At 45.4% G+C, this 15,766-nt stretch overlaps 1 protein-coding gene across 2 annotated transcripts in view; it reads left to right on the plus strand.

The window, feature by feature from the left end:
- ppp2r3a (protein phosphatase 2, regulatory subunit B'', alpha) overlaps window positions 1-14,385 on the plus strand; it is a 45,243-nt gene extending 30,858 nt beyond the window's left edge. Inside the window, exons 3-13 of one of the 2 annotated variants that reach the window (XM_076157578.1) lie at window positions 8,227-8,520; window positions 8,664-8,767; window positions 8,879-8,981; window positions 9,171-9,245; window positions 10,128-10,371; window positions 10,691-10,739; window positions 10,818-10,928; window positions 11,030-11,205; window positions 11,316-11,434; window positions 11,565-11,671; window positions 11,851-14,385. In XM_076157578.1, the coding sequence (XP_076013693.1) occupies window positions 8,227-8,520; window positions 8,664-8,767; window positions 8,879-8,981; window positions 9,171-9,245; window positions 10,128-10,371; window positions 10,691-10,739; window positions 10,818-10,928; window positions 11,030-11,205; window positions 11,316-11,434; window positions 11,565-11,671; window positions 11,851-11,947 (1,479 nt within the window). In that variant the 3' untranslated portion in view covers window positions 11,948-14,385. The remainder of the gene's footprint in view (window positions 1-8,226; window positions 8,521-8,663; window positions 8,768-8,878; window positions 8,982-9,170; window positions 9,246-10,127; window positions 10,372-10,690; window positions 10,740-10,817; window positions 10,929-11,029; window positions 11,206-11,315; window positions 11,435-11,564; window positions 11,672-11,850) is intronic. The other variant, XM_076157579.1, reaches the window with a different exon arrangement.
- Window positions 14,386-15,766: the final 1,381 nt, after the last annotated feature.

The raw sequence follows: 15,766 nt of genomic DNA on the forward strand, positions 1-15,766 counted from the left end.
ATGTGTCTGAGCTGTTGTGTACCGTGGGAGTTTGCCAATGTTCCAGAACATCATGACTCAGTAGAAGCTTGGGTGTCAACCAACTATCCCCCACCCAAAGCTGCCTCCTACCTTCCTCCATTCCTGCTCTACACCCCCCCCCCCTTCTTTCTCCCCTCCTCACCCTTCACCCAGCCTCACCCAGGGTGGATGTTTCTTGAGAAAGTCACCTCAGTGCTGTGAGGCTGCAGTCAATAACAGGAAAGTGTCAGACTTTGCACATCAGGATTTGATTTCATGCCTGAGTCCTTATCTGAGTGAATCAGACACAGGCGGTAAATGCTTGGGAATGTTTGGTGTTATGGCAAATCACATGGCTGAGTTCAGTTCAAATTGTCGGTCTGAATTTGCCACGTGGCCCTTCTCCTCTTCCTCTTTGGCGACATTGACACTTACCCGTCCAGGATCACCTGTCAGGCTGAAGTCTCGGGAGGCAGAGAGCTGCCACCATCTAGCGTTTCTGAAGCCTCGTCACAAACGGGCGGCGATTCACGACCTCACCCTGTAGTTTGCTGTGAGGAGGATCTGTGGCTCCATCTAGAGGATGACTTATGAACTAACAAGTGACCTAACTCATACTATAATAGTGTGCATAGTATTCATTGAGTAGGTTTACACATCTGTAAAGCTTAAGCGTGATGTGAAAGCAGTAAACAAAAGAGCACACAGCAAAGTAAGGTTTCTTTTTTCATAAACATTTGATATATATTATAGAAGGGTCTTGCTTCCTTATTCCTCACATGATGAGAGCCTTTATGGGTAATCAGGCTTTGCAGGGTGACAAAGCATATAAGTAAGAGAGCTCATATGCATGTTGTAAGTTAGTATAAAAGGTTTAGAGGTTATAGTTTCACATCATTTAGAACCATAAATCCATAATGCACATTTTTTTAAAGAAAATATATTTATTTCCTGTTATTATATTTTCTGAAATTATTATTACAATAACTTCCGAGACATTTTTCTCTTGCAGCATTCCCTTCTATATTTACTTTTCTTTCCATCAAAAGAGCGGAAACAGGAGGTGAGCTGCTCTCCCATTGGCTCAACTCACAGCTCTGTCACTGCAGCGCCAGTATGAAGCTCATCACTGTTGCTGATGTGGGATTATCTTACTTACTCCAAATCCTAAAATAGCCATGTGGCGGTAATGCAAAACTCGCCCTAATAGCCGTGCGTATAAATATAGGATGCCAGGCCTCCCTATGAAGGCTTGGCATTTGTTGTTATTAAACATTGCCTGTTGACAGGCTGCTGTTTCCTCTGAGGGAGGTGATTGATGTGGTGATTTGGGACAGGCAACCTTCCAGAAATAGGCAGTAAAGTGACACATAATATAAACCGTTTTGTAAAACTTTTCCTGGCAAGCATCCCTCCCTCCTGTAATTGTTGAGACAGCGTCATAGCTCGAACAATAGCCGTTAAAGGGATTTTCATGTTCATGTCGTGTCTGTGATGCTGTCATTCAGGGTGACATATAATGAGAGCGCAGTGGGCAGACGTGGGAATCGAACCTGTGGCATTCTTACCGCAGCAGCTGTGTCTTTGAGTGTGCCCCTGTTGTGGGCCTCTGGTATGGATGTGGGCTAAACCACAGCCTGTACTTCATCTGTCACGGAAACAGCACTTGAACTCTTTTAATTTAGTTTTTGAGTGCGGTTCCTACAGACGAGTTATGTGCGTGTGTGTGTGTGTGTGAGTATGTGTGTATCTTTTTTTCGAAAGGAAGTGAGACCGGGAATAAAGAATAGAGCAGCAATGTGAACTGTGTTTCCTGTTGTTGGCACTGTTACCCTAGGAGCATTCCACCCGCCACTCAATTCAGGGAAAGGGTTATCGCCATGGAGATGGCATTTGGCTTGCTCGCTCTGAAAGCGTGCGTGCACTATGTGTGTGTGTGTGTGTGTGTGTGTGTGTGTGTATTAGCAAACTTGGAAAGGGGCTGGAGTTTGTTTCATGTGATATCAAGTTTATATTTATATCTTGTCTGTCCCAGTGGGCAATTAGTTTGACTAAAAGTATTACAAATAAGATGACTTAGAACATGACGGAAATAACCGAGAATAGTAACGCCACATGTTTATACTACTTGGAAATAGTCCAGAAAACAAACGTGGTTATACTGGGAAATGCAAATAAGGAATGTGACTAATAATTCATCTCTTCCAGGTTAACAGCAACGATGAATTCAGTGTTTAAGTACTCAATACCATGAGTGTGTTTGCACGTGTTGTCATGTGTGCATGCAGCAGGTACTGTATACGTGCGTAAAGTCTGCCCAGTGCCTGCTGCAGAAATAAACATGGACCTGGTGGCTATATTTACACAGATCGTTTTACACTCAACAGACGGCCAATTCCTCAGTGCAGGGAACTGTGTGTGTGTGTGTGTGTGTGTGTGTGTGTGTGTGTGTGTTTAGGAAGTTGTTATGTTCACACTATTCAACCTCTCTGAAGACTGAAAGACACAGTTCCCCTTCACTGTATCCGGACACACACACACACACACACACACACACACACACTCACACTATACACCGTGACACATACATGATGCTTGTACTCTAATTAAAGCCCTTTTGGGGGGTGTATCTGCATGTCCAGCGTGTATTTAACACTTGGATCATGGCGACAGTTGTTGTTGGACAGCTGATCCTCTACGTTCTTTTCCCATCATGCATCTATCAGTTCAGTTCAATGAAGGCTGCTGACTCACCTGTTCCTGTAGCAGTGGGGTGGGATTAGGGCGGGGGGGAAGCACTCACAAGCATATCACAGACACACGCACACACACACACACACACACACACACCTGTCGTCGACGCTCTTCCACCCCTTTAAGCTTCCATCAGCCCAGCAATGTTCTCTCACTATGACTCTCAACTTTTCACTGTCAACCTCCTAACCCACGGATGCATTAGTGTCTCCAGTGACTGATCGCACACTTAGCCTCTTGATCCCTATCACTGTGCATGGAGTGTGTGTAATCATCTCATTGTGTAAAAAGGAAAGCATTGTTTTTGTCTGTGTATCAAATCATGCACATGTACGATCAATTAGTCCTAATGCCATGCTGATGTCATGTGGGACGGAAGGCAGTGATCGCAGTGATCGACGTTCGATGATCTGCCTCATCATGACCACAGAGGTGCCATCAAGCAAGGCACACGACCCCCAAATCATGCTGGGCAGCTTCAGGGCGTGAATCTGTGTAAGTGTGTCAGTGTGGAGCAGGGGGTTCCTGTAAAGGAGCACTCATGCTCAGCTTTGGAAAACTGTGTAAGTTACTCAAATGGAAATGATTTACAGTTTAGATGAGGCATTGGCTATCCAACACCTTTATCTTTAACTCTTATTTAGCTCTAAGTGGGATGTATTCAAGGTTGCACAAACACTGTTACACATAGCTGTTGGAACTATCACCGGGATGATCATTAGGTAATGACAGTAACTTTGACATGTGAATTGTTGTGAATGTGGGTTATGAGAAGCGGTCTTATTTTGACCCACGCCTCATTAAAGACCTAACGTAACCCTGCCTCTGGGTACAGTCTGTCCCATTGGTTACTTTCACACCAGCTCAGCTCAGCACAGCCGTACCTCTCACACACTGTAGGCCACGGTGGATCATCTCAGCTTCCCCTCACAATCTTTTGGAATCAGCATGCCTGTGTTTTCCGTTTTGGTATTTAATGGTTGAAAATAGTGGAGGAGAGTGTAACGTTAATTGTGGGCAGGTTTTAGGACCCAGTGGAGGCATTTGGAGAGGGCAGGGTTACGCCGCCTGTCAGTCAGACAGGAAAAGAGCACACAGCTGCCCAGTGGCATCTGTTCTGGCTCTCCTTACACACACACACACCCACACACACACACACACTTGTATCGCTTTATCCAGAGATTTATGATAAAACAATTGGGTGGCTACAGTTGATTAGGCAGAACAATGGACGTGGATGATCAGAGGAGGAGGGAAGAAGGAGAGAAAGAGAAAGGATGGGGTAGGGAGGGAGTCTGCATGAGACAGGACGGCGGCGAGAATTAACAACAAACCGTGCTCCATTGTTGATAGAGTAGAGATAGGGATTGCATAATGTTTCATCATGGAGGTTAGAAGTGCTCAGAGAGAAGAGTGTGTTCGTGTGTGTGTGTGTGTGTGTGTGTGGTCGGTATGTGACCTTGGCTTCACTACGGAGCCCAGTTGTTACAAAGAATTCAGTAAGGGCGAACAGGGAGCTGAGAGGAGTCACCCTAAATCACAAGGTGACTCACTTGTTTTGTACTCTTCACTGTTTGACGCCCACCAGAGTGACCGTACAGACTCACCGGCATGATCGCTGGATGGTGTCTCACACACACAAGGAACACACAGACACAAATATAGTCATAGAACTACATTTCCAGCACTGTTTGTCAGCTTCACGGTTAAGGGGAATAGATGATGGGCTTTCTCAGTTCCTGAAAAGTTGACTCATCGGGAGCTGTGAGATGTTTCCACTCAAATCTGTCCCTCCACTTAACGACTCGCCATTCTCACGGATCCCAGAGTGGCACTAGAGGGCACTGCACTCTCCTCTGCCGCTTTGAAACACTAACGCGGCGGAATGTGCGCGTTTACTGCGCCAACAGATTCTGAGAAACGAAGACGAAAGACAAGAAAAGAAAGAAAAGTTTATTTTCCTTCCACCGCAGAGCCTTGATATATATACGGCACAGTATGCATAAACAGTTCTACGCCCGACATTTGGTCCTCTATCTTAATCTTGGAGGGCTTTTAGCTGGACGAGCTCGAAGTAGGTCAGGCCCAACTCTCCTGAGGGATCCCCCCTCTCGCCGTCTTTGTGCGGTGTCAGGGTTAAGATTGGTGGAACTTGGCAGTGGAGGGGCACAGGGCTGACCTGGCATAGCTGGGAGAAAACCGGCTTTGCTCCTGACAGATGGAGAATGTATCAGCTCCCCTTGGCCATGATTCACCCAGGGTGTCAATATGTTTACATTTCTCACCTGTGAGCTTGAATATGATCTCAAATTGATTCATCTAGCAGGTAGCGATCAATCACATCCAGTCACATCGGTATGCGTGTTTAAAATAGACGCTTTTATGCACGGAATAGTTTACTCTCTGTTGCAAATGACCTGTCGATCACAGTCCCGTCTGTTGCAATGTCTTCTATCAGGGACACTCAGCATTGTCACTTCCCATTGGTCGGCTGTAGTCAGGGGCAAGGGCTCAGGTTCTGCAAATCACTACACACAGATATGCAACATGGCTGCCCCCCCCCTCCCTATCCTAATGTTCAGGACAGCCGGTTTGCTGCTGCTGGTGTGTGTGTGTGTGTGTGTGTGTGTATATGTGTCAGTGTGTGTGTGTGTGTGTGTGTGTGTGTGTGTGTGCGCGTGTGTGGTGCCAGACCCCGGCATGGCTCAAGTTTCTCCGTGCAGTTTTGTCAGAGCCCAGCTTGGAAAGTCAGGCACCAGTGAGACTACACTAGATACATACACCAAGAGCTGGCAGGGGGACACCCACAGGTTCTCTACACTGTGTTGGGCTGCGATTGGCAAAATGACCGCCCGGTACCATGGTTCTGTCTCTCGGCCGGCACAGTAGCAAGGGGAGCGCTCGGGAACGTCTGTTTGCACGGAGCCACTGCAGGATTACTGCACACAGCCTGAGGAGAGGCACAGGTTGTTTTCAGAGAGAGTGAGTGAATCTGTGTTCATGTGCTGAAGAAGAAACTTTTTGTGTGAACTGGTTGGGCCTGAGACGGGCATGTTGGATATTCCTCTGCTTTCCTGAGTTGCTGATTGGCCTTTTTTTTTTGGTCCTAATTGAGTTTTTCTGGATATCTGAGCAGGTCAGTGGACTGTTTCACTCCATTTCAGTCCATTTCCTGTCTTTACCCGTGTCCATACACCGGTCAGTTTCCGGGTGAACTGATCGGCCTGTAGTTGCTGTGTCAGTAGCCGCACCGGTGGCCGTGCCTGGTAGGGGGTTGTGTGTTTCGGCCCCCATCATGATGATCAAGGAGACGTCGTTACGCCGGGACCCCGACTTAAGGGGGGAGCTGGCCTTCCTGGCCAGGGGGTGTGACTTTGTCCTGCCTTCACGCTTCAAGAAGAGACTCAAGTCTTTCCAGCAGCAACAGGTCAGTCTGCGCAACAGGCAGGATGGACAAGGTGCAAGCTGAGACATACACACTCGAAAAGGAACAAAAAAACACACTTGTGAGAAAGCGAAACACGTTTGGACACACACAAATACACTCAACGTGCCTAAGTGTTTCTGAACAGGTGTCACTTTCCATTTCTCTCCTTTCCACACACACAGAACGTACATACATGAGATAAATCACATAGATCACACATTAACTACATGTGTACATGCGCCTTGTTGGTCTCACACACACAGAGTGACATGCCAGGGAAGACAAACTATTCTGAGGCAGATACCAGAAGGGTATTAATAGGACAGGAGGTGCAGGAATAGAGTGATAGAATGAACGCTGTGAAGGAGAGTGGGGGGGAGGGAGGGCAGCTACAGCTGTCCTGCTCAATACACACACTATTGAGGCCCTCAAGCAGACAAACACCAAATACACACACACACACACACACATCCTCAGGCACCGGGGGCCCAATCTCTAAGCAGCTAATTGTTTTGATTTAGGCAGGGTTGATGAAATGCACAGTTGTTGCCTTTTGCTTTGGCTGTGGTGTGTGAGTTGGTGTGTGTGTGTGTGTCAATGAATACCAATAGCCAACTCCCGTCCACTCTTATTTTGTAAGACAAACACAATTTCTGATGTAATTCTACTATAAAGTTTCCAACTGCAGTTTTTCACACATTGTCATCAAATTACAGAATTAGATGAGATGAGATGAGTGTGTGTGTGTGTGTGTGTGTGTGTGTGTGTGTGTGACACATGATTTGACATCATTTGTCTCACTTTGCTGTTGGGATTAAGAGATCTAGTAGATTATTCAGTCTACAAATTAACAAACTCAAACTTGATTCTACCTGCTTTAAGACACTGAATAAAGTCTCATTCAATGGAAATCAGGATAGATGCACGTAGGTGAACCCTGTTAATGATCTCTGCATGTATTTCCTCACCTGTGCCAATTAGACGACAACACGTCGAGTACATTCAGCAGCAACAACATCATATTATTAATTGATTAATCTGAATAATCTTAAAAGGAAGATGTATGTTTATTTGCTATATTTGCATTGCCTCAGTATGTCAGTATTTGTCAGTTACAGATTATGGACAGTGGATCAGCGTGCACATTTGCATACAATAGCCTCTGTGCAAGAATAACAGATGAGCTTTGAAACATTATTTATTTTAGGTTTACCTTAAGAGGCATTCCATTGAAGTTGACTACTACACTAATCCCAACCGTAGTTTAGGTTCAGGTCATTTGACCAGCAGGTATATTTCTCTTGCTTGGTCCCATTTGACATGATTCAAAATGTCACTGAAGTTGTGTTAAATTGTTCTTTGGGCTAAATGTTCAATCAGTTCTTCCAAAATTCCAAAATCTGTCAGATACTATTTTCTCATGGATGAAGTGCATTCTTTGCTTACTACCCAGAATGGATTTATAGTAAGAACACACACGAGTGACAACCACTTTGAATACAAAACAAGATAAACACAGTGCAAAAAGTAATTCAATGTTTATGCTTTGTTTTTGATGTGCATTCCTAGATGGAAGTTAATAAGTATGATTTGTCAATGAAAGTGGGTTTGATAAGTCATCATCTCTCATTGCCACATGTTGTTCACGGTCCCATTCAGTCTATTGGTCAGTTTAGGTGCCAGAGATTAGATCCCATAAAGTTCCACCTCAAACCTTTCCTGCCAGCGATTTAAAGGGGAATTATCCTCCGAAAATTTCGCTGACTGCTTCGTACCTGACTGACTGGAAGTGGGACTGTAAAACAAGTCTCCCTTTGTTTGTGTGTTTATAACACAGTGGGAGTTTCACACCACATCCCTTACACCGCTCCTTTGTTCTCATAAAGTGCAGCTGTGTCCCACCTGCAAAGCCAGGGAAGTCATTCTGTGCTTAGTCACTAATCTGTACATTTAGCTTGGTTAGACTTCTCCCCTGCACCTAGTTTGACAAAATCACAAATAAGGACTCCATTCCCCTTTGGTGATATCCTCTCTCGCCTTTTCAGGTACAATCCAAACCGGAGAAGAAACCAGGCACACCTCCGCCGGCCCCCACGCCAGCCTCCGCCACACCGGCCCCCGCCACGCTGCGCTCGCCCAGCCCTCCTCCGGCTCCGGTGATTGTCACCCCTCCTCCTCCTCCCCCCGCTATCAACATTCCCAGGTTCTATTACCCCCGTGGGCTTCCTGCGCCGGGCCCCGTTGTCAACCACGACGCCGCTATCGCCACCATAGAGAACGCCTTCACCGAGTTTGAGGAGGAAAAGGCCGACATATATGAAATGGGCAAGATCGCAAAGGTCAGTATGTACTCAATATGGGATGACTTCATATCTGAGGCGGGCAGTTTGTCAAGTAAAATATTTTCAGGAATACACATGTGTACTGTAGTAGTGTTTTTCAGAGTGAGCTAATGGTGGGACTTTGCTTCGTTTCTGTTCAGGCATGCGGGTGTCCACTTTACTGGAAGGCCCCCATGTTCTACGCAGCAGGCGGTGAGAGGACAGGCTTTGTCTCCGTCCACACCTTCATTGCAACTTGGAGGAAGTAAGACTAAGATCATGTTCATCTCATCTGGTTACATTTTCTGTCCTTAGACCTTACTAGATCTTAAAACCCTCTCCTCTCCTCTCCTCTCCTCTCCTCTCCTCTCCACAGGTTGTTGCACAATTGCCACGATGACGCATCAAGGTTTATTTCCATGATGGCCAAACCAGGCTGTAACTACCTGGAGCAGGAGGACTTCATTCCTCTACTACAGGTTAATGGCACATTAATATCATATCTCCCAAAGGCATTAGCGATGTCTGGTATTGATCTCACAACATCAACCTTTCTCAGACATGACTCACCACTAAACAGGCTCTCTGCAGCTGTGTGTATATTCTTCCCACCAACCAGTCTAAATGATTTATCCTCTCTTTGTTCCTGTTTGTGTTTGTGTGAACAGGACATAGTGGATACACACCCCGGGCTGACTTTTCTCAAAGATGCACCTGAATTCCATTCCCGATATATCACAACGGTAAATGGCAGGAAAACCAGAGCTAAATTGGTTTACATGAAGGGAACTTGTGACATAAATGTGTAACACAAAATCACTGAGGCATAAGACGGCGATTAAGGCATCTATAACGATTCTTGAGTCTTCTTTAGTTCCTTTCTACTTTAAGTAATTGCAACTGGATGCGGCAGTAAAACACCATTGGACAGTATTGACGTTATGATAAAGGTTTTGTTGATATTCTTTATTTAAAATGAACAAAATCCTATTAGTTTTTAATATCAATGACCTCTCAGAATGTACTACTGCTACTTTGTCAGCAAATCCACTTCTGTGCACTTCTAGGAACTTTAGCCAGCAGAGTGCTTGTGTGTGTGTGTGTGTGTGTGTGTGTGTGTGTGTGTGTGTGTGTGTGTGCGTGTGTGTGTGTGTGTGTGTGTGTGTGTGTGTGTGTGTGTGAGGATGTCTATGAATGTGTATGTGGACTGGGACAGCTGCAACACGTGCTACACAAGTCGAGGCTTTTGTAGAATCACAGAGATGCGAGTCTGTGCTCCAGTGCGTCAGCATGCAATGACATCACGGAAACACTGATGCCCCCTACAGCCTACTGTGGCCCCACCGGCCTGCCGCATGCCCATATTAAGACACTTCCTTCAGTACAGGCCAGCTGACCCCTACTGTAGCCCTGAGAGGTTCATGTACCAGGAAATGAGCGTTATCTGCTCTTTACTGGGCTAAGGTGGTGTGTGTCAGGGACACGCCGCCTGGACATTTATATAATATGGATCTGCCTCACCCAGAGCAAGAATTAGCAATGGGTAGGATGTTTTAAAAATCCTGTGACTTGTACAGAACCCCATGCACATCCCAGTGACTGATAATCCCAATTGCTCTTCCCAGGTGATCCAGAGGATATTCTACGTGGTCAACCGCTCTTGGACGGGCCGCATCACCATGTTGGAGCTGCGCCGAAGCAACTTCTTACAGACGCTGGCCTTGCTGGAGGAGGAGGACGACATCAACCAGATCACTGACTACTTCTCCTACGAACACTTCTACGTCATCTACTGCAAGTTCTGGGAGCTGGACACCGACCACGACCTCTACATCGACCCCAAGGACCTCGCCAGGTACAACGACCACGGTAAGATACGCAAACAGGAAGAGGCCGTCCATCAAAAGGAGAAAACGCTTTGCCGTGTATTTTCCAGATTGAAGCAACGCTGAATTCATACAATCAGGCAAAATGAGTTGTGTTCATTAAAGGGAATTACAAAGGGAGAGATTCATTCAAAGGCAAGATATCTTTTGTTGTATGAATCCTCCGACACATTCATCCTCTCCTATGTGAAGCTCCTTATTCATTATTACCTGTAATGTGACAGCCTCTCCAAGCAGCAGTCGTCGACAACATCCATTTGTCTCTGCACATGTTTACAAAGTCCCGTTTCCTCCTCTGACAGCATCCTCGAACAGGATCATCGAGAGGTTGTTCTCAGGGGCCGTCACTCGGTAAGTGGAAACGCCAGCATAATCAAACACAGAGAAGTTTGATCGTTACATCATAACAGGGGCATTGAACGTGAGCAGCTCCGTCTCTCTTGTTTCCAGGGGCAACGCTGTGCAGAGGGAAGGCAGGATGAGCTATGCCGAGTTTGTTTGGTTCCTCATCTCCGAAGAAGACAAGAAAAATCTCACCAGGTAAACAATCGCCGCATCCTGAGCGGTTGAGCGTCATTCGCACTTTGGAGACTCCGTGGTCGTGTTCGTGTTGTGACTGTGTCTTTGTAATTCCCTTCCAGTGTAGAGTACTGGTTCCGCTGCATGGACGTCGACGGCGATGGCGTCCTCTCCATGTTTGAGTTGGAGTATTTCTATGAGGAGCAGTGCGAGCGGATGGAGCGGATGGGCATCGAACCCCTGCCCTTCCAGGATTTGCTTTGCCAGATGTTCGACCTGGTCAAACCTGAGAGCTCAGGTTAGCGCCGGCACACACTCGGGCCTCTTTTTTTTTTTCTGAAGCCACTTTGTTACGTCTTCCTCACCTTGTAACTTAAAGTATGCACGTGCCTTTGTTGTTGTCTCCAGGTAAGATAACCCTGAGTGATCTGAAGCGCTGCCGAATGGCTCATATATTCTTTGACACCTTTTTCAACCTGGAGAAATACCTGGACCATGAACAGAGAGACCCATTTGCTGTGCAAAAGGTCTTTACCTGCGCCTCAGGATTGATTTCCTAAGAAATGATGAAAAAAAAGATGTTAATCTTCTAGAATATTGGTATTTATGGTGTATGTGTGTGTGTGTGTGTGTGTGTGTGTGTGTGTGGTGTTCCAGGACATTGATAGTGATGGTCCAGAGCCATCTGACTGGGATAAATATGCCTCAGAGGAATATGAGATACTGGTGGCAGAGGAGACTGCAAATGAACAGCTGCATGAGGGGTATGATACTCTCACATACTTACAGTACATGTATGCATACTGTACATCCATTTACATGTATGCAGTTACGTAGCAGCAACAGTTACGTAGCAGCAACACACAGATAATTAGAGGTAATTTCTGTACTGTGTCAATGCATCAAACATACTCAACCTCTCCTGTGTGTGTTGTGTTTTCAGGTCATTTGATGATGACTATGAATCTGACGAGCTTCAAGTCCCTGGAGAAATTGGAAATAAAATGGAAAAACTGGTCATATCCGACCTTTCAGCATGAAATTCCTTCCTGGAATCAGTGGGCCTCTCACCCTGGAATGACAGAAGAGTGTGAATCATGAGGCCAGAAAGAATCGGAAACACAAAATGGATGGATGTAAAGAAAGGAATAGGAAACTGACTCTGGCATCCGTCCGTCTCTGGAGTTTAAAGCCTGAGATTCTCCTCAGTGTGGACTTGTCGTTTTTTGTGTGTGTGTGACTCTAAACCAATACTGTCCTCTGTCTGGTGCAATAACTCATACGAAATAATTTCCCGCCTGCAGCTCTTCACTCCGTCTGAGAGGACAAAGCCATTGAAAGGGGAGAGTTATTATCCGATAAGCTCTAAAATGAATAAGGGCAAGAAAAAGAGACTGTGAGATAATTTGATCGCCGTTGTGAATTCTGTACTGACAATCCTGCCAGAAGACAATCATGTGTCCTGTGTTAGACAGGTAGATAGACTGGGAGGCTGCTAGTTTGAGAGACAGACAGGGAGAAAGACAAACCAGTAATTATAGGCACTGCCACTGGAAACACACACAATCTACTGCCCAGTTCTAAGACACACACACACACGGCCGCCAGAAACGAGCAGCTTGTCACTGTGTTCCTTGCAAAGGAAGTTGTTAAACCTCTAGTATCTTTCCCTCTGGGGGGAATCACATTACAGTTTGGTTATCAACAGCGCCTTCCTGTGGCCGGTCTGCGCCCCTGCACACAAATGCTGCGAGCCTGCAGGGCTGTGATGCATAATCACGGATAACCTTTCCATGTGGGAGTTGAGTTCACAGCAGAGCAGCCCGAGCCGCTCTATTCTTAGTGCTGCATTATCGGCGCTCTGCCTCTGGAGTCTCTCTGCCATCAGTTCTAAACCTGAAAAACAGTCCAAAACAACAATCTGCTTAATCTGTACATGCACACCGAACCATGAAGACATATCAAAACTCTCTGGTAGAGTTGCCCACACATTTCCACCTAATTCACATGTTACTTTTGTAATATTAGATTTGCGTAATAACTGTTGACTTGCTCTCACCCATTTCACACAGATATCCTGCATAGTTTCCCACATTATCTCACATGCTTGTTTACTGTGTATAGTTCCTGGTAATATTCCTTTGCTCCGTCTCTAAGTGTCCTCATCCATATTTATTCCAGAAATAGAACCTTGTCATTATATTCCATGATTATTATCTGCAAAGAAACCTTGTAGACATCCAAACTCCCTGTAACACACGAAACACACTGCAAAGGACGCCTCTTAACATTATTTACTATGCTGCACTCCCAGGGACAGGTGCGTCCACGTATACTGTCCCCACTGTAATAGCTGAGGAGCGTGTGTTTGCTTATAAATCACTGATAGTGGAGTGTGCTTTAGGAACGTGTGATGTGTAGCTCTCAGATTCAGGCTGTTTATGACGTAGTTGTTGCCATGGAGACGGTGTTCCCAGGTCGTCATGTGTGCTTGTATAACTTTAATTACAAATGGGATGACTCTTCCCCTCAAATCCTTCAGGTTTGCTGGCATATAGCACCCTAACACTTATTGTACATACACACACATTCACAAACACAGTATTATGAAGAACTACAGTTACTATTAAAAGAAAAGTGCTAGAGGATCCTGTAAGGCATTAAGGATGTAGAGTTCCCCCGTCTGCTCTATAGCCACTGTAAATGCGCCTGACTGTATTTAACTCTATAATAATAATAACAGTAATAATAAGCCATTATGAATATAAAGGCTCAGATTTTTGATGTATTTTGATGATTTGTATTGCTGTGCCACTGTGTGGCTGAGAGGGCGGGGGGGTAAATTATGTTAAATGTGTGTACGTTTGTGTGTTACTCCCGCAGTGATGATGTCATCAGCAGAACAAGGCCAACTCCTCTGGACTGTGATCTGAGGAGCTGCCTACCTGACAATCAAAAGAAATGTCCACGTGTCACATATAGACACATCTGAGACTGGTGTTTTACTGCTGTAGTCACACACTCACACACTCTCACGAAGACCTGTCCGTTCCGACAGCGCTAAAGAGAAACTGTTGATGGTGACGAGATGTCGCCTTTCGAACACTTTCTGGCTCTATGCAAGGTTCCCCTGGGGCTCAGTCAAGCAACTGTGGGCAAGGATGAAGCCATGGGGGACTTTTACTTTGAAATGATGCCTCTACTAGGAGAGGTAGAGAAAGGACTTTTACTTTGATGTATTTCCTCTGTGCAGAGGTCATGGGAGTAAGGAGAGAATCCTTCAAAGCCTGATGGATATTGTATTGGCATGGTGTTTTATCTTTCTTCCTTTCTTTTTTCTTTCATTCTTTCTTACTTTCTTTTTTTCTTTCATTCTTTCTTTCTTTCCTTCCTTTCTTCTTTCTTTCTCTTTCACCTGTCTTCTGTTATTTGTTGCTTTCACCTGAACCTGAGTTTAAATAAAGATGTTTTATGCAAATACTTTGTTATTTTTACCCCACCACACACACACACACACACACGTCTCATCAGTCTGTCCACTGCTGTAGGTGTGTTTGTATACAGATGATCTTGGTTCTTTATCTTTGCCATTTTACACTCACTGTCCTCTGTCCTGTAACATTTTAAAGTCAGCTGCATAAACCAACCTACAATCTCCATATGTCATTTTATTTATTGCTTACTTTACTTGACACCGGGGGCTTTAGCAACGTAAACAATGTTAGAGGAGCTTTCTAAGCACAGGACGATCGGATGCCAATTCCATTCATTGAGTTCTCAGACCTGCATGGCTTGGACTGTGGGATATATGACGTAAGCGACTCTGCACTGAATCACCCTGAATACACTATGTCATGGCTGTTTGCTCCCTAGGCCACCACAGCTGGCGTCACCGTTGTCATGGCAAGCAGGCACCAAAACAGAATGTCTCTGGTGAGTGTGGTGTTGGTGTTTGTTGATGGATTCCTGAGCTAATCATGCAGATCATTCAGATACCAGAGATACCATAGAATTGTGTACTGTTGTACACTTCAGCTGTGTGTCTTTCTAAATGGAACCACCCTGCTGCCCCCAATTGGGTGACATCTGAAACTACATCAGCCGCTCCCCCTGAAACACGTGTGCATGATCACTTTTCTCTTTTTTCTCAGTTGGAGATGGCCTATATATTGTCCATCCTGACTGCACTGACATCATCATCGATGTTTACTGTCGCCATGGCAGCAGTGTTAACCATGCCTCTGTGCTTACTACTCCTACCTTGGAGAAACTGCCATCAGATACCTCTCCCATGCTGCTGGCTACCCGTGTGCTTACAAGGCAGCGTGTCTGGACACAGTGGGAACAGAATGGTACCACCGTGTTCTACGCACCGCTGACCTCTTCAACAGCACCATCATCTTCATCATTTCAGTCTGTCATCACTGTTCTTACTGCTTATCTATTAAAGTGCTAGAGCCTGAGACGGCAGATAGCTGCAATACTATTACACCATTGCTACGCTCAAAATAAACCTTTATCTCCTAATGAAATCCATAATGAACCCACTGACTGCCAACAGTGTAAATTCAGTTTTTCCCCTACACAACTTGTCAATAGTCAATAGCACTTTAAAGCATTGAGATTAGTCAGATTTCTTAGGAAAGTAGTTTTAAGGACAAAGGTTCTGATGATGGAGGTTCTGAATGCACGGATTGTACTGAGAATGTTGTAATGTTTGGCAGATACCCATGTTGTGATTTGCACATGAGCAATTTGCCTCCCATCGAAGGTCAGGGTTGACCGCTCATTGTTAGAAATGGCACTGCTTGTTTTCCACAAATGTCAGGGACAAAACAGATCCCAGTCCCACTTCCTCG

Source organism: Genypterus blacodes, unplaced genomic scaffold (genome assembly GCF_046128005.1).
Source record: "Genypterus blacodes isolate CSIRO-AG114 ecotype Tasmania unplaced genomic scaffold, CSIRO-AGI_Gbla_v1 ptg000073l_1, whole genome shotgun sequence".
Lineage (NCBI taxonomy): Eukaryota > Metazoa > Chordata > Actinopteri > Ophidiiformes > Ophidiidae > Genypterus > Genypterus blacodes.